The sequence below is a fragment of the Zonotrichia leucophrys genome, chromosome 7 (assembly GCF_028769735.1).
Source record: "Zonotrichia leucophrys gambelii isolate GWCS_2022_RI chromosome 7, RI_Zleu_2.0, whole genome shotgun sequence".
In the NCBI taxonomy this organism is placed as follows: Eukaryota; Metazoa; Chordata; class Aves; order Passeriformes; family Passerellidae; genus Zonotrichia; species Zonotrichia leucophrys.
Genome location: NC_088177.1, coordinates 5,058,190 through 5,080,707, shown reverse-complemented (window position 1 = coordinate 5,080,707; position 22,518 = coordinate 5,058,190). Strand labels below are relative to the sequence as shown.

General features: G+C 38.1%; 1 protein-coding gene across 6 annotated transcripts in view; it reads right to left on the bottom strand.

The window, feature by feature from the left end:
* Window positions 1-22,518, bottom strand: part of LRP1B (LDL receptor related protein 1B) — a 638,472-nt gene that overhangs the window by 253,101 nt on the left and 362,853 nt on the right. For all 6 annotated transcript variants that reach the window (XM_064718934.1, XM_064718938.1, XM_064718939.1 and 3 more), the window contains exon 7: window positions 15,795-15,957. In XM_064718934.1, coding sequence (XP_064575004.1) covers window positions 15,795-15,957 — 163 coding nt within the window. The remainder of the gene's footprint in view (window positions 1-15,794; window positions 15,958-22,518) is intronic.

The following is a 22,518-nucleotide window of genomic DNA, read 5'->3' as shown; positions in this document are numbered from 1 at the left end:
ACATGCACTTGCTATGAGAGAAAGATGCATGGGCTCTCTGTGGATTCTCCCACAAAAACACTGTCCCATCACTGGTTACAGGAAATATTCCAATCCAAATATTAATATTCCAGTTTAAACACTAATAATAGGTGGAGCAGCTTCTCAAGAGCGTTGAACACTTGTACAATAATGCTAAAGACATTGTCCCACTTGTACAAGGCTTCTTTTTTAAATATTGAAATTTCTTTATATTCTTTCTTTATACCTGTGACCAGAATAAAAGAAGACCCATTCTTCTATTCTTCTTTTATTTTTCCCCCTAAATTTCCCCCTTTACTTCAAGTCTCTTTATCCATCTATTTTTCACACTACTACTTAGATCCTTAACTAGATATTTATCCTCACCTCCCTGTTTCAGAGCACTGCCCCTTGACTGGAAACCACAAAGGCTGAGCAGTCTCAGATGTTCCCATTTGGAAATAAAAGGTTTAACTTTTATTAAGTTGGTGTAAGGTGCAACTGGTCCATGATGTTAATAACAATTACATATTCACTGCAGAACTTTATGGCTTGTGTGGACAGATGAACACAGACTTGATTAACAAGCTATGGAATAAATGGATTTGTTTCTGAGGCTGATGTTCCTGAAAACTACTAATGGGGTTTAGTAAAGAAATATTTCCTGTTATTAACTGGCAAGAGGGAAGCAGATCATACACAGCCATATCTCTAAGGAGTACATGAGATGAAAGACATGAATATCCTTATCCAGCCCTGTGGTCTGTGTGTGGGTATGTACAGTAATAAATCTCTTGTCAGAAAGCTTTTGCATTCCATCTCTCAGCATCTGTACTTCTGCTACAACAACCTTGTCCTGTATGTGTTTTTTTAATATATTTTTTTCTTCCCTTTTTACAGAAGAGTCAGAAACCTGCTTACACCTTCTTGTGCTGAGAGGCAGCTGCTGCCAACTTCAGCCTCCTCTAAGTCGTGCAGCACTGAGGTGATGGCAGACAGGAGTTCACACTCCCACACTGGCAGCTGTGGCCCTCTGTACCTCCCAGGGTCACTTTAAAAAATGGAAGTGGAAACTCAGTAGAAATCCTTTTCTGAAGTTCTGCTGGGCATCAGAAAGCTATCTGTTAGAATAATGAACAATGTGCCACAGAATAAAGAACACGTCTTGCTTTGAACAGCACCAAAAAGTGAGGGGTGGCAAGGAATGTGGGGAAGGGAATTGGACATCCCACTGTTCCAATATAGGTGAGTAGGATGTATAGGAAAATCTGTCTGTATAGTGAGATTTCATCAGAACCATCCCAATGACTTCCCTTGTGCAAAATCCCCTGTCACTGTCACATTTTCTGAAAAATCCCTTTGCCAGGATTTCCTCTCCTGAGAAGCCGAGAAGCCTCAGAGAAAAATGAAAACAATAATTATCTGATTTGCTTCTCCTGTGTTTTGCTGCTTTGGAATATGGTTTGGAGATTGTTTACCAACTGGTCATTGTTTGATTGGTTTCATGTGAATTGTTTTGACTTAATAACCATTCACAGCCAGCTGTGTCGAGGCTCTGGAGAGAGTCACGAGTTTTTCATTAGTTTCTTGTTAAACCTTCGGTATGTATCTTTTCTCTATTCTTTAACATAGTTTTAGTATAGAATAGTAATATATAATATAATATAATATAATATAATATAATATAATATAATATAATATAAGCCTTCTAAGAGCATGGAGTCAGATTCATCATTTCCTCCCTTCATCGGGGGACCCCGAAAATAACCCAATCCCCCTTTTTTAATCTCTCTTTATAATGATTGGTGACTCATCTGTACAGATTCAAGACAAGGAGAACCTGGATCTGCAATAGCACTTCAGGAAAAGATCTCAAAGGTGAGGCAGGGACAGCTGGAAGGGCACAGAAAGAACAGGAACAGAAAAACATGTAGCAAGAAGAGGAAAATCCAAATCATTAAACGACTTTTACCAAGGTAACCCCTGACCAGAATCTAGACCCACATCAGTTTTATCACAGTGCCAAGGAAAAACCTCCAGATAAATAGCAAGCATTATACTCAAGTGTTTACAACAGGAAACAAACAAACTTTCCTACTTCCACCAGCTTTCCAGGAAAATGGAGACCAAACAGAGACTATATAGAGTGTAGCAACTAAAAAATTAGAAGTTGGATGAAGAAGGTATTAGTAGTGGGGAATATATAAAAAGTTAGGTTGCAAGAAGTGAGTTTTCTTAGGCTGGAGTAAAAGTATCTGCTAGTTTTCCTGAAGTAGCTAAAAATTCACTGCAAGAAGAGGCAAATAAACTGTTCTCTATGCCAGCTCACAGGATAATTAGAGACAATAATCTTAAATTGACAGAGGCAAAGATGTATAGTTCATGCAATCTCCTCTCTGAATGTTATGGATTATGAAATTTGGACAAAACCTGCTTGTAGAATGTCATAGGCTCATTTATTCTGCCTTCCAAGAATGTGATAAAATAAGCAACCTCTCAACCTCTTTCTCTAATCTCTACTCCTTTTCCACACAAAGTGGATGAGGGCAGGTGTGAATCTATGTAACTTATCTCCAGGCTGTGAGATAAGTAAGAACAAAACAAAAATAAAAATGCACATAGAAACGTTACGAGCGCAAATCAAAGCAAGCATTACAATTCCTGTGTTGCCTTAAATTTTCCCATGATATGAGCAATCAGAATTCTCTGATTACATCCACTGGTTATTATTTCAAAACACCCTCCTCATGCTCTGAGGAGTGACTGCTGCTCCCTTACATAAGTGCACAGAGATGCATTTTGTTCAGCTCCTGCTCAGAATGCAAAGCTGCTCATTTCCAAACAGGCACTTACCAGTGTTCACACCTCTGTCTCCCGCTGCTTCCCAGACATTAATGAATTCTTCTTCACAAAATCCTCCCAAGCTTAAATGAAGCGAACCTCACACAGAATTTAAACCACAATTTCAAGCCTACCCAGTAATTATGACTGCTCAGCTTAAGCTTGATGCTGCAGAGCCTGATTCTGACTGTGACACTGAGACTGTTATTTTCAAAAACCTCATCCCAAATCACAGCCAAAACTTCTGCCTGAGGACACAGGTGGCTCATCAAGTAATATTTTTATATATAGGTATAATTATATTAAAAATACATATGCAGTAGTGCGTTGTAGAACATCAGGCTAAAACAATTCACCTGCAAAAGACAGGAATCCTCTCCTAAAGTCTCAGAAATCATCCAAAGGAGCAACATGTATTATGTAAGCAGCCTCACTTCAGCAGTCTCAGCTGTTCCCTGAATTGGGTAAGACCTGTGGGCATTCAAACCTTTCAAAATAAAGCTGCCAGCATTTTGAAAGTTTAAGCACGCGTGCAAATTCCAATATTAAGATTTCACTTTTGAAAATGTTAGAATAGACATCAAGTTTTCTGAAGTGACAGCTGCATACACCAAAGTATTGTGATCTGCTAAAGTATTGCTGCATTCAGGAAACTCTACGTGACAAGAACAGAACAGTAATTTAACAAAGAGATTCATGCATAAAAACAAACAAACAAATAAATCCTTGAACTTTCAGAAGATGCAATGTTTTCACATCAGTAAACCATGTCAGACACTCAGGAATCCAAACAAGAGCTTGGCTTGGTGTAGTCAACCGAGTTCTGTTCCAATTTAAATATTTTGGTTAGAGGTCTGATTTTGTGTTGAAGGCAGTGTAAGCCCTGTTGGGAATGCAGTTTGCTTTTTCTCCTCTCCTTCTGCTCAGCCCCAGGAGCTGTGCCAGCAGAAAGCACAGCGCATTTCTGTTCTGCTGGAGGAGAACAGCCAAGAGGTGGTGCTGTGCAAGCCCCGGCTCTGGAGAAGCCTGTCAGCAAAACCCTGTGTCTGCAAAACTCACAAAGCTCTCACAATGCAAGCAGTGCTTTCTCAGCATGCAAAAAAGGCAGTGAGGTTCAAACACCCTCCTATTTGTAGGATATTTTCATTTAATATCTGTTCAATAAAGATCCCTGAGTATTTTGGTTTGGGGTTTGTCGATTTGCTGTCAAATCCTAATGAATAAAAATGATCTAAACAAAACTGAAGCAGAGTCAATGAGATTATTTTTTAACTCGATGGCCTTTTCCTAGATTTCCCTGTGCTAAAGGTTTGCCTCCTCAGTGAGCTAATTACCCATTGATTCAAAGTAAACAAGTTTTTCAAGTGCCAGCCTGGACACTGCCCAAACTCCTAAATTCTGCTCCTTGGAAACACCAAGACTGAGGCCAACTGCAAATTTGGACCAAGTTTTTTGTGTGCACATGAACGTGTTTGTGTGTGAAAATGAACCAAATAACCCAAGCTAACTGGTAATGAGCAAACTTCAAAAGGTTTGGAAGTTTCTAGCACAGAGCATATTCATTTCAGAACCAAGACAGAGCCAATGCTCCCACATTTTGAGGATTTTTGCTGGAGTTTTCAGGATGGTGAAGCAGAAATTGATTCTCCTTCCACTATAGGCTGACGCAGTTGTGTTTCAATAGATAACTTTGGACAGTTTATTTAACAGCTCTGTGGCTGATCAAACACAGCAAAGTGTGGAAACCCAGGGCACAGGGAATATTTCTGTGTCTGCTCCGGGGTGCCCTGACCCCCAGGGCAGCACTGACTTTAACCCTCATTCATGGAGAAAGTTTCCCAGACCTAAGATAGACCAGAATCCACAAAAGTGTGAAATAGATTATAGAGAGTACTGTAGGTGTGTCACTAGGTGAGAAATTGAGGTTTTGGGATTTTTAGTATGTTGTGGATGGCAGCAAGATGGAGGGCACAGGGTGTCATCCTGGGTTTCTTCTTCGTGCTTCTTCTTCCTCCTTCTCCATGGGTTTGGGTGGCATTTTGTAATTGGGCAGGAAAGTCCCCATTGCAGCCCTTTGGGTTAAAAAGGAAAATAATCCAGGTATCAGCTCTTAATTGGATAGTTTAGCCTTAAAAGACCTTGGAACAAGAGATTGTTGGCCATTTTGTGCCTTCTAATGAAAAGCTGCTGAACTCACAGCAGTGAGACTGTTTGATAAGAAATAATAAACGCCTGAGTGTGAACATGAACTACCGTCTCAAGTGCCTTCAATCCAGACCCAGAAAGCTGCTCCTCATCCCCAGCGGCCACAACCTTCTACCCAAGGCAGCAATTCACCTTCTCAACCACCAGGTGAGAAAACTGCTCAAAACTAAACAATTAAACTTGCAATCCAACCATTCAAATCAAGGCAATTCCTAAAAAGCAAGGATGCAGTCTTTGGGTGGGAACTTCTATATGTGTTCCAGGATAAATTTTTGGTATCAAACTCCCTTCAAAACCCAATTTGCAGTTTCATTTGCAGAAAATCCTCTAAAAAAAAGAAAACAAAACTTCCTAGAATTTATGTTTTGACCCATTTTCCTTACAGTCTCTCAAATTCCTCCAAGTGGAGAAACAAAACAAAGGGTTACTTTGGTAATGATTCAGCCATAGTTTTAAATAGCAGCACGGAAACATTAGTAAATAGAATTATTGACATTTATTCTTCTAGCACACCATTCTTTGACATTATAAGCTTCCAGACCTGCACACACACATCCTGATGTGAAATTCAAGGCTGAACCTTGAATCCCTTCCAGACAGAGTCCCAAGTGTCCTAATGACAGAAGGGCTTCCACATCAGTCAAATGCTAAGGTTGCCTCAGACTTGAATTTTTCCTCTATTTACCAATATTTGCTAATTAAAATTATTTTTCCTGTTCTTTATTTAATAAGAATTAAAATCTACCTAGCAATTCTACCAGTCTTATACAGGAATAGTTTGGATTTTCTCTTCTAGAATAGGTTACCACAGTTCCTGCAAGTTTTCCACAGGCCATGAGCTTTTTATATTTTTTTTTATTTCCTGTTAATATCTCCAGATTTCCTCCAGCTTTTCTCTATTTTCCACCTAAAGGGGTCATGTTGCAGCTGAGCTCAGCAAGGCATGTTCACCCTACTGAGCATAGAAACAAGGTCACTGACATGCAAGAAACCTCAGGAAAAAAAATAAAATTGGAAAATCAATATATATTTCAAAAATAGCCATCCATGTAATCAGCCCTGAGAAAACAGCAGCTCCATCAGGATGATATCATCACACTGCTGATGAATTAACTGAATTGACTGAATTCATCATTTTTGGTTTCTCTGGGTGGTTCTGGTTAATCCAGAGCAAGAGTAATGGACTCAATGATCCTTTTGGGTCCCTTCCAACTCAGAATATTCTATGATTTAGTGGTTTTATGCTTCAAACATGGCATCTACACAGGCGGTTATTTATCTTGTGGGAAGAAGGGAAAGAATGGCATGGCAGGAACTTATTAGAAAATTCATGGTTTGTACAACTCTGCACTACTGCAATGCTAAGACTCAGTTAAAAACCACAAGAAATATGTGGGCTGCACTAGGAGAACAGATTTGGAAAACTTTATAACACAATAATACACTATCTGTGTTAAACATCAGCTTTTTTTCCTGTTTTGATTTTCTTCATTTTAGAGGAAAAAAATATCTATCACTATCTATCTATGGAAACTTTTAGGTCTAGGCTAATGCAAGTACATCTAAAAAAAAAAAAACAAACAAGGGTCCTTAGCAGCTATATTTTCAATTCTGTTCTTGCTCTAATTCATATCAGAGCCTGCCTTCAACATAAATGACCTTACAGAAGCTGGTTAGATAATAAGACAATCAGGTAATAAAATAAAAAAAAAAAAAAAAAAAAGAGACTTCAAATGGACATGAACATTATGTCCATGCATTATGGAGCCTTAAACTCCCATTTATATTCTCATTCAGAAACAAAGTGGCCTCAATTGCCTCCAGCTTAATTGCTTTCAACTTGAAGAAAATCACTGCTAAGGTTGTTTAAATCATGTAGCTTTTGACTGGACATCTTAGTTATGACAAAAAACAAAAACAAAACCACAAAATAAACAAACAAACAAACAAAATTTAAAAACCCACAAAAAAAACCCAAAAAAACAAAAAACAAAAAAACCCACCAAACTTCAAGATTTCCATTCCAGGGAAAATGACATGTCCATTTCTGGGTCTCCTTAAAAAAAAATCTAATTCATAAGTCTATGGTAATTTCAGTAAAAGTAAAAAAGAAAAGCATTTTGAGCAGAAGCTTAATTAGAATTAGAAGCTTAATTAGTGAAGGGCTGAGGGTGAGGGGTGTGAGGAGAGGCAGCAGAGGGAGGACTCCAATCCGCAGGGAGGTGTGAAGCTGGGTGGGAGGATGTGTTGGATCAGCTGTGGATGCCCCCAGGCAGTGCAAATGCAGCTCAGAGTTTATTTGTGCTGCTCATGTGCCCAGCCTGGTTTGCTGAGCCACTTCTGATGTTTAGGGCCCCAAAGCAGAGGGCAGAGCTGAAAATATTGTGATTCCGCAGCTCAGCTCTCCAGGAGAACCTGAGCCCCTGAGAGAGGCACCAAACTTGAGATAAATGAAGAAAACTTTTACTGACTTACAAGCTACTTTTTTTACTTTTTTTAAATTTTTCTTTTTTCAAACCACAGCTATCTTGTAATTCCACAAATGTTTTTGTATTGCATTCCCACTGATTTCTTTTCATACTTGCTGACACTACTCAAATGTTGTTCCTCTTAGTAGCAATATATGAAATCCATTACTGGGCACATGCTGCATAAGAAAAAAGGCTCACTTCAGTTCATGCTTCACCAGTATTACTCTAGTTAGCTTTTCATTCTCCAGGCAGTATTGTTATAACACCGAGTCTCAGAACATCAGTTCTGAACTATTCTAATAACATTGGCAATGTTCACTTTGCCAGCTCTTTCACAAAGGATTATTATCAAAAAAATACATCTTTTGTCACTGCTATCAGTATCTTTTTTCTCTGAATGCAGCTTGGATTGGGCACCAAATACAGCCCACCTTCAGGGTTTATAAGATGACTGAATATTAATTATACTCATCCATCTTTATTTTCACCAATGTTTGATTAATGAAAAGGTATGCACAACAGAACACACATCATTACATGAGAACATGCATGTAGCAAACCTGCTCAAGCCTATTCTGCTTTTATTATTTTGATTATATTTGTCACTTCAATCCAGACCAATAACCTGACATTGTGAATGAGTTCCTTTTTAATGCCATTAGGTCACATGCTTGGTATTTTAATTCCTATAGTTTTGTCAGCAACTCTGAGTCCTTTTCCACTGAATTAGCTGAATTTTTCATTCAAGCTCATATATTTGCATGTTCATAAATCAAATTTTATTTATTTTTTAGTTTGCTGCTAAAAAGAACTATAATTTCTCCTATATTCTGTTTGCACATGAATGCAGAATTTTTGTATCACCTTATTTTGGGAAGGAGACCAGTTCTTCACTAATTAAGCTTCTGCTCAAAATGCTCTTCTTTTCTTGGAATTACCCTAGACCTATGAATTAGAATTTGGGGTTGTTTTGAGTTTTTTTTTGTGAAGGAGACTCAGAAATGGACATGTTATTCTGCTCTTCCACTCATGCAGTGCTCTAATTCATATCAGAACCTCTCTTCAACATAAACATGTCTTCAGCATGTGACAATATCTCCTTTTTCTTGCCAAGAGCAGCAGCCACAAGGTTTCCCCGTGAGCAGACCTGTGCTGCTGCACTGGCATTGAAGCTTCAAGGAAGAAAAGATCCAGGGGGAAATTCAAAGGTGAAAGAGTTTTCTGTCTCAGTTTACTTATAAGAATTAAAATTAAAAGATGGAATAGCAAGGAACTGGAAACAGTTGTGTAAAACGTGAGATCAGACAAAATTTTTTCATAATTTTCTAGCAAGCATTTGAGCTAAAGGGATAAAAAAAAAGAAGTGGAAATAATTTTAAAAGTGTGGGTTTGGGTTTTTTTGGTCTATTAAGTATCTTTTCTTCTTTCATCCTATTTTGGCTCCTCTATTACACCTTCTCCAACTGTTCACAGCCTGAAAGAAGTTGTGGAGGGGGAGGATGAGCAACAGAATATGAATTCTTAATGAAAACTTTCATATTATGATTAGTTATGATTAGTTATTACAAAGTTTTTAGTGTTTTTTGGTTTGAAGGCTTTTTTGTTTGTTTTGTTGGGGGTTTTTAAAATATTTTTTAAAGATTCCTTTTCAGGCCATTTTTAAAAGTTTTTTGAAGTGAGTGAGTCTTATATGTATCTTACAGCTCTTTGAAAACCTTTGTGACAAGAAAAGGAGCTGAGCTCTTTTAATAATGACATGTTATTAAACCACTAATGATTTGGCTGTTTAAAAGTGAGCTGTAATGATTATAAATATCCTCTTTGATCAGCAGAAAATGGTGACTAATCTGATAGGGAAAAAAAAACCCCTAAGTTTTAAGACTCAGAGTCTCTCCTAAGCCCAATGGCTGCTATAAAAGCTCAAAGGCAAGAGAGTAAAAAGAGAATAAAACAGGCAGCAGAAAATAAGTGCAGATGTTTTATTTTTACCCTGAACTACTCTCTTGTCTAAATAACAAAGAAGGAAAAAATGTATGTCTGACCTCCCTTCCTTTTTGAATTTCTATTCTTCCTCCCTGCAAATGTTTCAGCTCCTCACTGATACCTCCAGGCAAATATGAGCTGGATGCAAACTCAGTTCATTTTGCCTAATATAAATTGCATTTATGGTTTCTTTTTTTTTTTTTTTTTTTGGAAATACATAGGTACAGAAAGAGAAAAAAACCAAAACTACTGTCAATAAATTTGTTTCAGGAAGGTCCCTCTGCATCCCTCACCAGCTGATTTGCTCTTTGCTGGCTGTTGTGGACTTATTAATGCAGGATTTCAGGGCTGGCCTTGGGTTCTGTCCCATCAGAGACCTCACCCATCTTCTGTCCAAAATCCCATCAAGTGGGACAGCTCTTACTGACTTACATGTCTACCCATGATGCCAAACAGGTTGAGCTGTCAGCCCAAAACTCTTTCTGTTTATATCTTCAATCTCTTTGCCTCACTAAGATCTGTTTTCCATCCTCTGGGATGGCTTTTCCAGACCCCAGGCACCATCTCCTGACCATGGCTCTCTAATAAGGAAACTTTTCATTCAATGATGTGTAAATTTTTCCCATTTCCTTTGATTTTTAGTGAAAAGTGCTCGGTAGACCTTGCATTGCATTTTGATCTGACCAAGAAAAGCAAACATCCCACAAGGATGGTCACACACAGCTTGAGAGAAAACATTTGCAACAGCATCTGAACACCCTGATCACAACAGGAGGGTGACCAACCCCCAGCTTCCTCCTCTTACCTCTACCAGATTTGAGAGATAAAATAAATTCAAAAGTAAATCTAAAACAATAAAAAAATTAAAAATAAAAAGACAAGATTAAATATTTCTTACTATTCTTCTTTCAGATCCCTCAAATATGGTATTTTAAAGCTGTTATCCAACTCTGTTCTTATACAGAAGGCAAAATTTCAAAATATCTTCTTACCCCCACTTGCTTCCTGCTGTCTTCTGAAATTTTAGACTGAGGCAAATTTCCCTATTGTGTTTTACACAATAATATTGTGTATTTTTAATTATCATTATTATATTCATACTGTGGCTTTGATTTCAGCCACAGAAGAAATCTGTGCTTAGCATCTTCAGAATCAGCGAGGGAGTTCACAGAATAATATTTTTATATTTTTTTCTTGGAATAAATTTCTGAGGTGATGAAGTAGACAACTTCAGCTGTTAATTCTTCACTTGTTTCCCTCATTCCCCTTTGTTAATCCCAGAGGTATCAATTGATTGCTATTACAGACTTAAAATGCAACAGAGTATTTGGGGGTTTTTTTGCTGTTGTGCATTTGTTTGTTTTTTCCTGACTCACTAACATCACCAAGAAATGGTACATAACACCATAACACATTAATAACTGTTGTTATTCTTCAATCATCATAACACAATCTCTTTTTGAATGCATTCACAAATGCTGTGTGGAAGAAATAAGTGGAGCCTGTGGGTTTTTTTGTGTTTCTACACCACAGCAGAAAGAAAAGCCGATTAAAAGATTTATTCAAATATTTACATGACACACACTGTTGCAGTATTAAAATGTGAGCTTGCTCCTTTTACAAATCTCTTTAGAAGTCTTTTCTCCCCTTTGTTCCTAATACAACTTTTAAATGGCAGTCACAAGTCTGAATGACTCCGGCAATGACTCAATTGTTCTGGTTCTTCTCTTCCCTCACCTCCTCTTCTCCCCCTCAATCCAGAATCTCTTTTACTGATCTCCAGTGTGCCCTGGCAGCCCAGAAACCCACCCAGGTCCTGGCTGGTCACAGGCAGAGGGGACGGGTCAAGGTGAGACCCCACCTGCAGAGCTGCCTCCAGCCCTGGCATCCTCAGCACAGGAAGGACCTGGAGCTGCTGAGAAACTCCTGGGGGCCACAGAGATCTCGCAGGGCTGGAGAGGGCTGGGGGTGCTCAGAGGGGAAATGGGAAGGGTTTGGAGAGACCTCAGAGCCCCTTCCAGAGCCTAAAGGGGCTCCAGGAGAGCTGGAGAGGGACTGGGGACAAGGGATGGAGGGACAGGACACAGGGAATGGCTGCACACTGAAGGAGGGCAGGGTTGGATGGGATATGGGGAAGAGATTTGTTCCTGTGAGGAGGTGAGGCCTGGCTTAGATTGCTCAGAGAAGCTGTGGCTGCCCCATCCCTGGAAGTGTCCAAGGCCAGGCTGGACAGGGCTTGGAGCAACCTGGGACAGCAAAGGTGTCCCTGCCATGACAGGGGGTAGAACAGGCTGAGTTTTAAGGTCCTTTCCAACCCAAACTCTTCTGGAATTCTGTGATGATTCTATGGAGGTTCATGTAGGAGGTATCTAAACCATTTCCTTACTCCTCACCCTGCTTCACACATCCTTCCAAGCTCCAGCCTTGCTCTGCACATCCTCTTGGCAATGTCACCCTGTGTAACCTCCAATCACACATCTCCTTATGCCTGAACAGTTTTGTCAGTGGATGCTACATCAATACCCTCCACATTTCAAACCTCACCTCCTTGAACTTCATCTTTTTCCATAAGCCTGGGAAATAAAGTAGAAAGTTGTGGCTGGCATCCCAAAAAAGCATCATAAATGTACAAGCTGCACATTTCTGGAACCAGGAGGAAACCCAAGGCTGCAGCCTTATCTGCTCTTCCTGTCCTTTCCCAGCATTCCCAAAGAAATCAGAAAATGGGAATTAAGAAAAATTAAAAACACCCTGGTATTTATATTATTCCATATATTATTCCATATATATCAGATGTCTGATATACATGGAATAATATATATCTGATATATATGTCTGATATATAATATATATCTGACATAATAATAATATATGTCTGATATATATGGAATAACACTTCAGGACTGAAGTGCAGGGAGGGAACTGCAGCACATCCCCCTGCTCCAAGGCATTTTTGCTCTGTAAAATGGTGCAGCACATTCTCCATGGCCATTGTGGTGCAGTGCAAGGCAACAATTTGCCTTGAACACTGGAGGCAATTAAGTAGACATATTTACAGAATAAATATGAACATGCACACAGTTAGCATTCCACAATATTAATTCCTAATGTTCCTGAATGCATTCAAATATCTCATGGCTTGAACAACAGGCATTGCATGCTTCTTATTAAATACAAAGAGATGCACAGCCACAGAAAAATAAAATGCTTTGTGTTGAGCCATTTAGCTGGTTGTGGCTAGGAGAGAACCTAAATCTGATCTATCCTCTTGTGAGTTTTAAATGTGTTACCTTCCCCATCATCAATGTCTGGTGATCAGAGTCTCATGAATATTCCAATGGAATACTGGCTGGAGCACTCTGAAAAACCATTCCCCATGAGTACAGCAGCCCTGAACTGAGGATCTCAGCTAAACCCATTCTAACCCAGCTTGTATTTGTTTCATGTTGACAGTCAGCAGCACCATCATCAATTTTACACCAATTTCATGGACCAGCAGAAGTAATTGCTTCTGTTCCTTGACCACTGAAGAAAAGAAGTCCTGTATTAAAATTTATCAAAGCTATCAACTGCAGACATATGGAGCCAAACATCTTAGTTCAAAGGCATTTGATAGATAATATATTATTGTAAAACAATTTATTCTCCCTCTCTGTTACCAATTGCCACTTTATTTCCTACTCTCCTTGTCCTTTTCCTTCAGTCCATGTTTCACTGCTGTGTTTGGGCTCTGAAGTGCTCCCAGGGATCACTGGATGCACATTCCCTGCCCCTGGAAATGCTCTCCTTACCACAGGTCTGATACTTACACTGTGCAACCCTTAATTGATAATTAGTTAATGAAAGAGATGAGTACCAGCACTGCAAAACCCCTAACTGGGTAAGTTACCAGCTCACTGGGGGAATCAGGTATTTTTCTGGTTGTTGTGCATTAGATCTACTGTGGAATAACCAAAATATCAAACACAGTTCAGAATGATAAAGTGCTGAAATCCTGCCAAAGTAACGTGCTTGGAAGAGAAACATAACAAATGTGGCTCTTCAAGAGCTGTATGAATAGCAAAATCTTTTTTTTCTCTCAATTTCAAATTCAGTTTTATGAGAATAAAACTTTTATGAAAAATTCTTTTACTCCCTGTGTGAAAGAGGCTCAGCAGCTCAAGTTCCATTGTAAGCTCACAGGAGAATATATCAAACCATCACCACTAAACATCACACAGAACTTGCAGGCACACAGATGTAAAATAAACCACACTCAGGAAAGATATTCTTGTGTGCAGCGAGGGGGACCATTTGGAATGAGCGAATTTTCCACCATGCCTTGGCTGTTTCATGGATAAAAGCAGAATTTCTGGTTCCTGGCATAACTGAACTCCTAACACACAGACGTGAACGTGCAGGAATAGCAGGGCTTGACCCTGTGCTACTACAAGAAGTTTATCACAGACATAAAGGCTTGGGATCACACTCTGAATTTTTTAGAATTGGAAATGGTCACCTCTGAAAAAACAGCAACACATTCAGAGCTCAACTTGCACTATGGATGGTTTTGTAATTTTTTAAATAAAATAAACCCACTAAGTTATGAAGAGAGCAGTGGCACCCTAAAACTCTGACACCAAAATAAGTTGCAACTACAATCAGCATGAAAGGCTTAAAAGAAATAAAGGACAGAAAACAGAAGACAAAATAAAGGATCAGGAGATGTTTTTTTAAATAGCCTGAATGCTTTTTCATTATATGTTTACATTCTGTATCAAAACCCAGTCAAAAACTAACATAATAAATATATAATTGGGGTTTAGCAGTTAAAATGTATGTTAGGTATCCATTTAACAGAACAACATACATCAGATAACTAATACAAATGCCAAAAAAAACCAGTAATGAAATAACTGCCGAACTACAAAACATGCACTCTGATAAAATTTCCCACGCTGTGTTTTCATCACAAAACAAATGGAGATTGCTTAATGAGAATAAGAAACAGTGTAAAATATCACTGTGACCTTTCCTCCAGGCCAGCCCTTCCCGCTCCCCAGAGCAGCCACAATTCACCTGGCCCTGAGCAGGAATGGTTTGTACCAGTGATAACAATTGAAATCTCTCATTTTTCTGTCCCTCCTCACAAAACCAAAGGCTTGGGCACAATTCCTACATCCCTGACAGTTAAGATTAGCTAATGACAAGCTTTGGATTCATCCAGTAAATCCAGCAAAGAATATACGAGTAAAGGCATAGAAAAAAGGCTGCTGTCAGCAAATTTGAAAGCTTCAAGTTCTTTCAGATCAGAACTTGCAGAAAATCAATTTCTACATGAATTTTTATTTTTCTTTTTAAACCACTCTGCAGTCAGATCAAGTCAAGCTTACCATCTGCTGCAGAGAGAAATACAGCTCTACTCAAGATCACATTATCAAACTTCTTTGTAAACTTTACATGCAAGCTGTTCCTGTCAGAATTGAAGTCATTGTGATAATGCTTCTTAATATTCGTTCAGGCTTTAAATAAAGACTGACAAAAGTCCACATATGGATGACAAGCTGTTCTACTGTAAATATTTTTGTATTTGTTGAGAAGGGGCTTATGGCAGTTTAGGACATATTCCATCAGGGATTTTGGTCTGAACTACTTACTGACTAATAAAACCAAGGTAAAATCCTTGCTCAAAACCATTACCAAAATTTAGTTATAAATTAATTTGATCCTATTTCTACTCCTATTTAGTAATGCTTTTACATCATTATTGCTTTAAAACTTTTCCCAGCTGGTGGATGTTATAAATTGGAGGATATTTAGTACTCTGTATTTTAAGCAAGGCTTAATTCCCAACTGGCACTGAATGTAGTTATCTGTGGAACAGAAAATGGTAATTTTACCATTAGAGATGACCTTCTAAAGAATAGTAAAATTCTTCCATTTTTTTTGTGTAAATAAGCTCAGTACACTCATTTCCAATATTCCTGTAAATGAGGGGATAGACCAAAAAAATCCTTCAGAAACTCCTTTCCCACATCCTTTAGTTAGAGGCACAACTTACAGAAAAGCAAACACAAAAGCAAATGTTGTGACAAGTAGGGATTAAATTGCTTTCTCAGTTTGGATTCCATTTTGAGAATTCACAAGGCACATGCAGCAATAATTATTGCAATTAACACAGTTAACTATTTGCTCCAAGTTCATTACACATTATTGCTTCAGTATAGCAACTATGCAATAACTCAGTACAGCAAAGGAAAAGAGTTATTAAAACCCTCATGTGAAATAAACCTTAGTGCAAAGAAAGAGCCTTACCCTGCTGTTGGATCAAGAGCTATGGCCTTGGGGTTGCTCAGGTCCAGCTCGATGAGGGTCACACACACTGAGCCGTTCCGGCTGCAGACAAAGATCCTGTCACTGACTTGATCCACAAAGTAAAAATTCCCCGTGATCCAGTCCATTGCTATTTGCTGCACATCTGCCAAAAAGAAAAAGGAAAAAAGAAAAAAACAGAGCTCAGGAGTGCAGTTCCAATCCAAGTGACTGCTGGCTGCTCTGCCAGCAGATGCTCCTCTCACTTAAAGAGCTCCAGCTGCTTTACATCTATTACAGGGCTTCTAATAAGGAATCCAATTCTCAGTACACAAATAGGGGTTGGGGAGAATTTTTTCCCTTTTAAGTACAGACATCTAACTGCAGCCACAGTGGTTTGAAAGATGCACATTTGTTTTGAGCTCTGTTAAATATTTTTAAGTCTGTCATTGTGATTTTTTTATGGTCTCCTCAGAAGCAGCAGCACTGAATGATGGTGCACCTGTGAAACAGCTGGAGCACTGGTGGTACCAGGCTGCTGGGAAGGCAGCTCTGAAGGCACTCAGATTCTGGATTTGGTGCTCCAGGATGTCTGCCAGACCCTGGGAATGGTAAACTTTAAACTTCACATTTGTAAAGTTTAAAGGAGTTTGTTGGTTATATTTAAAGGGGACTAAAAGCAGACCAGAAATACTTAACAGAAATAAATAAAATGTGATATGCATGTCTAAAACCACCTTATCTCTTCACTCATTTTCATTTTACAACCTTTTTCTTGTAGTTCTGGGGTATCTGGATGCTGCCAGATTGCTGATAGTTGCCACAAGAAGTTGCATTGAAGTAAATTTTCTGTGATAATACAGAGACATTCACTGACAAGCAAATTTTCCTTCTCAGGACTCTGAGCTCCACAGCACCCTAACACAGCTGCTCACTCCGTTCTTTTCCTTGTGGGATCCTGGAACCACCCTCTGTAAATGCCTTATAAATCCTCCATTTTTACATAAATCATCTGACCTGCCCATGCACCATCTTAGTGTTACAGTAAGCAAAAGTTCAGAGAAGTGCAAAGTATATAACTTTATCAATTTTATGTAACTAAGATTTCTTTTCTTTCTCTTCTTATTGACAGTATTGCATTGGTACCACTCTGTAGGACAGAATTAGTTATTCTTTAGTAACAAATACTGCAATTAATAGAAAAATATATCCTGTTAAATGTTTTCAATAATCAATATCAATGATTTTTGATTTGAAAAACTTAAATATGTTTATTATACTATGGTGCTTTCAAAATAGTGCTAACATAAGCTGAGATTGTCATGATAAAAGAAGTCAGATTGATAAAATATCATTACACAGAGAAACTGTTGTTGGGGTTTTTTTTAACTTTTAGTTTTCTGTATGTTTATAATCCTTCAGATGGGGGAATTTTAGGCTTGCTTTCCACAATCCAAAAAAAAAAAATTGGCTCCATCACATCCATGCTGCACTGGAGAATAGTAAGTAAACTTGATTGAACAAAAATTGTATTCATTGAGTTTTTGATGATAACTCAGGGCTTATGAGCCTTGTACTTAAAACAGACATGGAAGCTCATTTATTGTCCTTCAAAGTGCAGGTAACTTAAATAAGATTTACTCAGTGAAATACCAGGAACACCAACTGTATCCCACCTCAGCCACCCCATTACACAGTTCACTGCTGTCTTCTGTCTCTCCCATTCCTGCCCTTCCACTGCTCATTTCCCTTTTAATTCAAAGGGAATATTGTGCCTGATAGGTCCCATTACCAAGATCTGCTGAGCCAGAATAAAGAAATGCTCCATTTAGCCCAATATCCAAACTCCAGAGAAGGCCAATGTCAGATGCACTGTGAGATATGTGAACAGTAATATATTTCAGACAATAGGAAGAAAAAAACTTTTTTTTTCATCCTTCCTTTTTCCAAACAAAATATAGGACATGCTTTTAAAAATGCCAGAAGAAAACTCTGTAAATCAGTAATAGTTAAAGCATTTTAAATGTGCCTGCTTACCATTTTCTAGAGTTGGATTTGTGAAATGAAAAAAATTATGGTTTACTGATTCAGGGAGACTTTTGAAAATTGCAGATAAGCTCCCATGTAACAGAAGCATTTCAGAAAATATCTTTTAAATGGGACAAAAGGTACAAAAGGGATCCAATTTCAAACATTTGTAGAAATAAAACTAGTAATTAAATTCCTGCAAGGAGAGCTCTAGAAGATTGCTGTAGATGAAAAGTGGATGAAAAGGAGCAAGGTTAAGTAGCAGCCTGTTGGTGGAGGGTGTGTTTTTTCTTATTGTGTGAATGTACCTATTTTGAGATAGAAGTGATACATATGTGAAAGGCACATCACACACAGGTTATTGGATTTGTTAACATACCAGTACTTACAGTTATAAAATGTTTGCTCTGTTCTCTCCTTAGGTTTTTGGTAACATATCACAAGAAATTGCACCAAACAACTTGTTTTGTTTGGTTTTTTTTTATGGAAACCAAGAATAATTTGTTCAAGGTCATATTAGGAATAACCATCTGCCTTAGGTAGTTAAAACTGAGCTAAGCATTCCAGGAAAAGTGAGAGATCCAGAAGCAATACCACACCATAAACCTTGTGTCAAACAGCATTGGTAGCTGTGAACACTTATTTACCCAAATTCCCTGCCCAGCAGGATTTGGGAAGGGCATGGGAGAGGTTTGGGCTCATTCCATCTGCATTCCTTGTAAAGCTGTTCTTTCCAGAGCATGCAATGGTTCATCACTTTTATCAGAGTTTCCAGAACCAGCAACACATTAATTCACAGTAATTTTCTTCAGAAGAACAGACTGCCAGGGAGATGTCTTGAATCAAGGGTTTAAAGAAACTGAAAGAGTTAAAAGTTTAGCTAGATTTATTTAGGAGGGGACAGAAACAGTTAAGAGTATAGCAAGAAGAAATAATAAGGGATAGCTAATCCTTAGCAGATGGAATAGTTAAGGCTAAGATATAAATAATGTATTTGTCTTTACTGTGTTTAAAGAAGCAGGATGGGATATGGATCTAATGGTGAAAAAGAAGAGGACCTGGGCTCTGAAACTTGAGCTATAGCCAAGGGGTCCAAAGACTGCCAACAGCACAAAAATAAAGGTCACTTTGAGCTCAGAAGAGCACCCACCCATTTCAGAACCCAGCCACACATTTGAAGTGAAAGACTGAAAAAGTGTGAAAGAACTTTGGACTCATTTAAATACATTTTAATACTAAACAAGAATAGGTGAGGATTAGGTGATGAATATGTATTAGGTGTTTTGGGAATTATATGAATATGTGAGACATTTTTAGATAGAGCCTGTGATTCTTTGAACACACCTTTGGAAATTGTTCCACTGGTGCCCAGTGCTGTAATAAACAGACTGCTTTTCAACTTTAATTAGTTGAAGAGTCATCTGTCCATGCTTCAGTCCTTCTATGCAAAGAATACTTCCCTCCAAACCAGCCCATCACTGTCCTTAGCAATTCCTGTGGGCACCGAGCACATTTGGCATTTGGGTGTTGGAGGCACCATGGATCTGCTCTGGGGTTTCTCTGCATTGGACTCATCCACCTTCCCACCAGAGAAGTTTGTAAAGAATTGTCCAGGTCCACTCCCCCACCAAATTAAATTCTACATGAGAAATCCCCTCAGCTGGCAGAGAATTGTGTGAATCCCATTCTGTCTCCATGGTTTGGCAGCAGCTCTGCATGAGGCTGCTGTGAATGGCTCCCCATCCGTCACACGAGTTGCACCCACTGCAAACCACTGAGGAAAGGCTCTGGTTGAATTGGGGACTTTAAAAATATATATAAAACTTTTTGTACTCAAGAAGTTCCTGAATTCATTTCATGCCTATTTCTGGATTCGTATTTAAACCCCACTATGTGCAGATGTCTGGTCCACTCACATCTTTAAAGTAATTGATCTTTTTTTCTTTCATTTGCATGGTTTCAGAAGTCTCTAAAAAGGAATGTTTTCCCTTGAAAAAACACATATTTATTCTGAGCAATCTTCTATATAGTTCTGAGAGCTTTTCCTATATTAATAACAGTTTCCTTGGAGCATTTCTGCCAAATGTGATCATCTTTCCTTTATTACTTTCTAAAAACTAGGATTTCCTCTTAGGGACTTCATAAAGAATAGTTAAGACAGCATACAGGTTAAATTCTGCTCTGCTTAATGACATTATGTAGACTGTGGGCACAGCAAAAGTGTGTCTGGAAGTGAACTTTTCCTATGTCTTTTAAACACTCAGACATTATTAGACCTTTAGAGAAAATAATAATTTCATATAAGGGCGGCTAAATCTTCAAAGGGTCCTAGAAATATATGTCTTATGGCCAATCCATAGTTTATGGAAATCAGAGAAAAATAGAATGGCTCTCTTCTTTTACTTTGATTTTCCAACATATATCTTGTATGAATTATTACATTTATTTCCATTTCAAATCAAGACTGGCACAAGACTTCAGATTTTCAGCAGAAGAGAGGCAAAAGGGGTGACATATTCTTGTATTCTGTTACTGCCTTAATCAAGGATTCTGCCTATGCGCTATCCATTAAAATCTGTGTTATATTAGCACATTTCATTTTTGCCAGATGTAGAAACAAAAATTAGCAAACTTTTTCCTGTTAAAAGCTTCAGTATAAACATTCCTTGGTTTTAACGTAAGAACTGATCTGAGCAAATTACTCAGTGGAATTCTGGAGTTGTTGGACTGTTTTTGAGAAACTTCCGAGTGAAGTGGGGAATGATTTTGGATGAAACGTAATTAAAATTTGAAATGCTTCTTGAACTCTCCATATGTATCTTGTCAATTATGAAAAAGACAATTTCTCACTATTTTAAGGGAAAGAACTTAGCTCCCACTGCCTTATATAGTCAATTTTTCCTTAGTCTGGACGTTACTGCAATGAAAACTTCCTCATATATGCATAAATAAATCAGTATTCAGTTAATATTTAGCTTTTCCCCATATATATATATTTTTTAAATATATATGTATTTTAAAAATTTATATTTTAAAGTGCTTAAAACAATCGTTGTTTTTCACACTGAAATGTTGGGTTATTTTTTAGTTTTTTGTGGGATTTAGTTTGTTTTTTCCTCTTTTTTGAGTTTGTTTTTTCTTTTGTTTTGTTGGTTTGGTTTTGTTCTTTTCAAAAATTAATTAAAAAGGAAGAATTATTTTGATTGCTTTAAATTACTAATTTTTCTTCTATAACACCCATATGTCACGTTTCTGAATGTAACGTCCAAACTGGCATGCCCAGTTTTATTTATTATCTAGTTAGAAAGAAAAAAAGAGATAAAATTATATATTTATCAGGGAACAAACCAACTTTATTGCAAAGACAAGCAGAAAGTCACTTGGGAATACTTTTTTGCCTCCACTGAGTAAAAGCCAAATTTGGAACAAGACAAGGAGCACCAATTCTTTTTTTCTTTTTTCTCCAATAGCCAGTGATGCTGAGAGCAGGTAAGAAGTGTTAAAACACATAAATGACAAGCTGTGAACCCTGCAGCATCGCTGCCTTTGCTGTGCCACTCTTTTGACATTAATGCTCCTAATTAGCAGCCCAGACAGCCTTGCACTGACACTGTGCCTTGGGAAAGTGAAGCTGGAATGGATTTTCTCTGTGCCTCTTCTACTACCAAGAATTTGCCATAATTCTGTCTGCAATGCCACTTAAAAAAATATGATTTTTATTAAAGATGTCACCATTCAATAAGTCAGACACGCTGGTGTCTCAACTTTTAACAGCCATGTCCAGAGTGATTATTACATAAGTTGGAAAATGAAAAATCAAGTGAAAAATATCCATCCATCTTTTTCAAATTACTCATCCTCAAATATCTGATTCCTCTGAATTAAATCAGCCTTCGAGGATACTCTTTGTGAGAAGCACAATGAAGAACCTAAAATATATCAAATTTAAATAAGCACTTTAAAGCATCTAGACTTCGAGTTCCTCAAAAGAAGAGAAAGCTTTTCTTTGTGGAGTAAAAGCATTTCAATTTCAATCAGTTTGGGTACTGACAAAAATATTGTTGGCTTTCTTTCAACCCTGGAGCATAATATACTGCATTAAAAACCTATAAATGTGAACACTGAGACAACAGCATTTTCTCCAAGCTAAAGAATTTTCAAAAATATAAGAATAATCTAAATATTATGAATACTTAATGAAAGCATCCTGATGGCTCAGAAAGACACAAAGTCTCTCAGAGATGTGGTTGATTCAGGCAATCTGAGATTTAGGCATTCAGCTTTCCAGCAGTGGAGAAAAGAAAAATTCTGGGCATTTGGTGAGGAACTGGAAGAGGCTGTGGCTGGAAGGGGTTGTGGCTCATCCCTGGAAGTGTCCAGGGCCAGGTTGGACAGAGCTTGGAACAACCTGGGATAGTGGGAGGTGTCCCTCATGGGATGAGATGATCCCAGAGGTCTCTTTCAACCCAAACCATTCTGTGATTCCACAATTCTACATTGGCTGAGGTGGAATATTGAGCAGTTACTGAGAGAAAAACGTGAAAGTGTGGCTTTAATAAACTTCCTTCTTCCACTGGGGATCCAAAAAACCGATATTAACAACAATGATGACAACAACAATCATCAGCAACATCCTCCTCTAACAAATTCCCTTACACAGCACTCAGTGGAAATGTGATGATGCCCAGATGCATTTGTG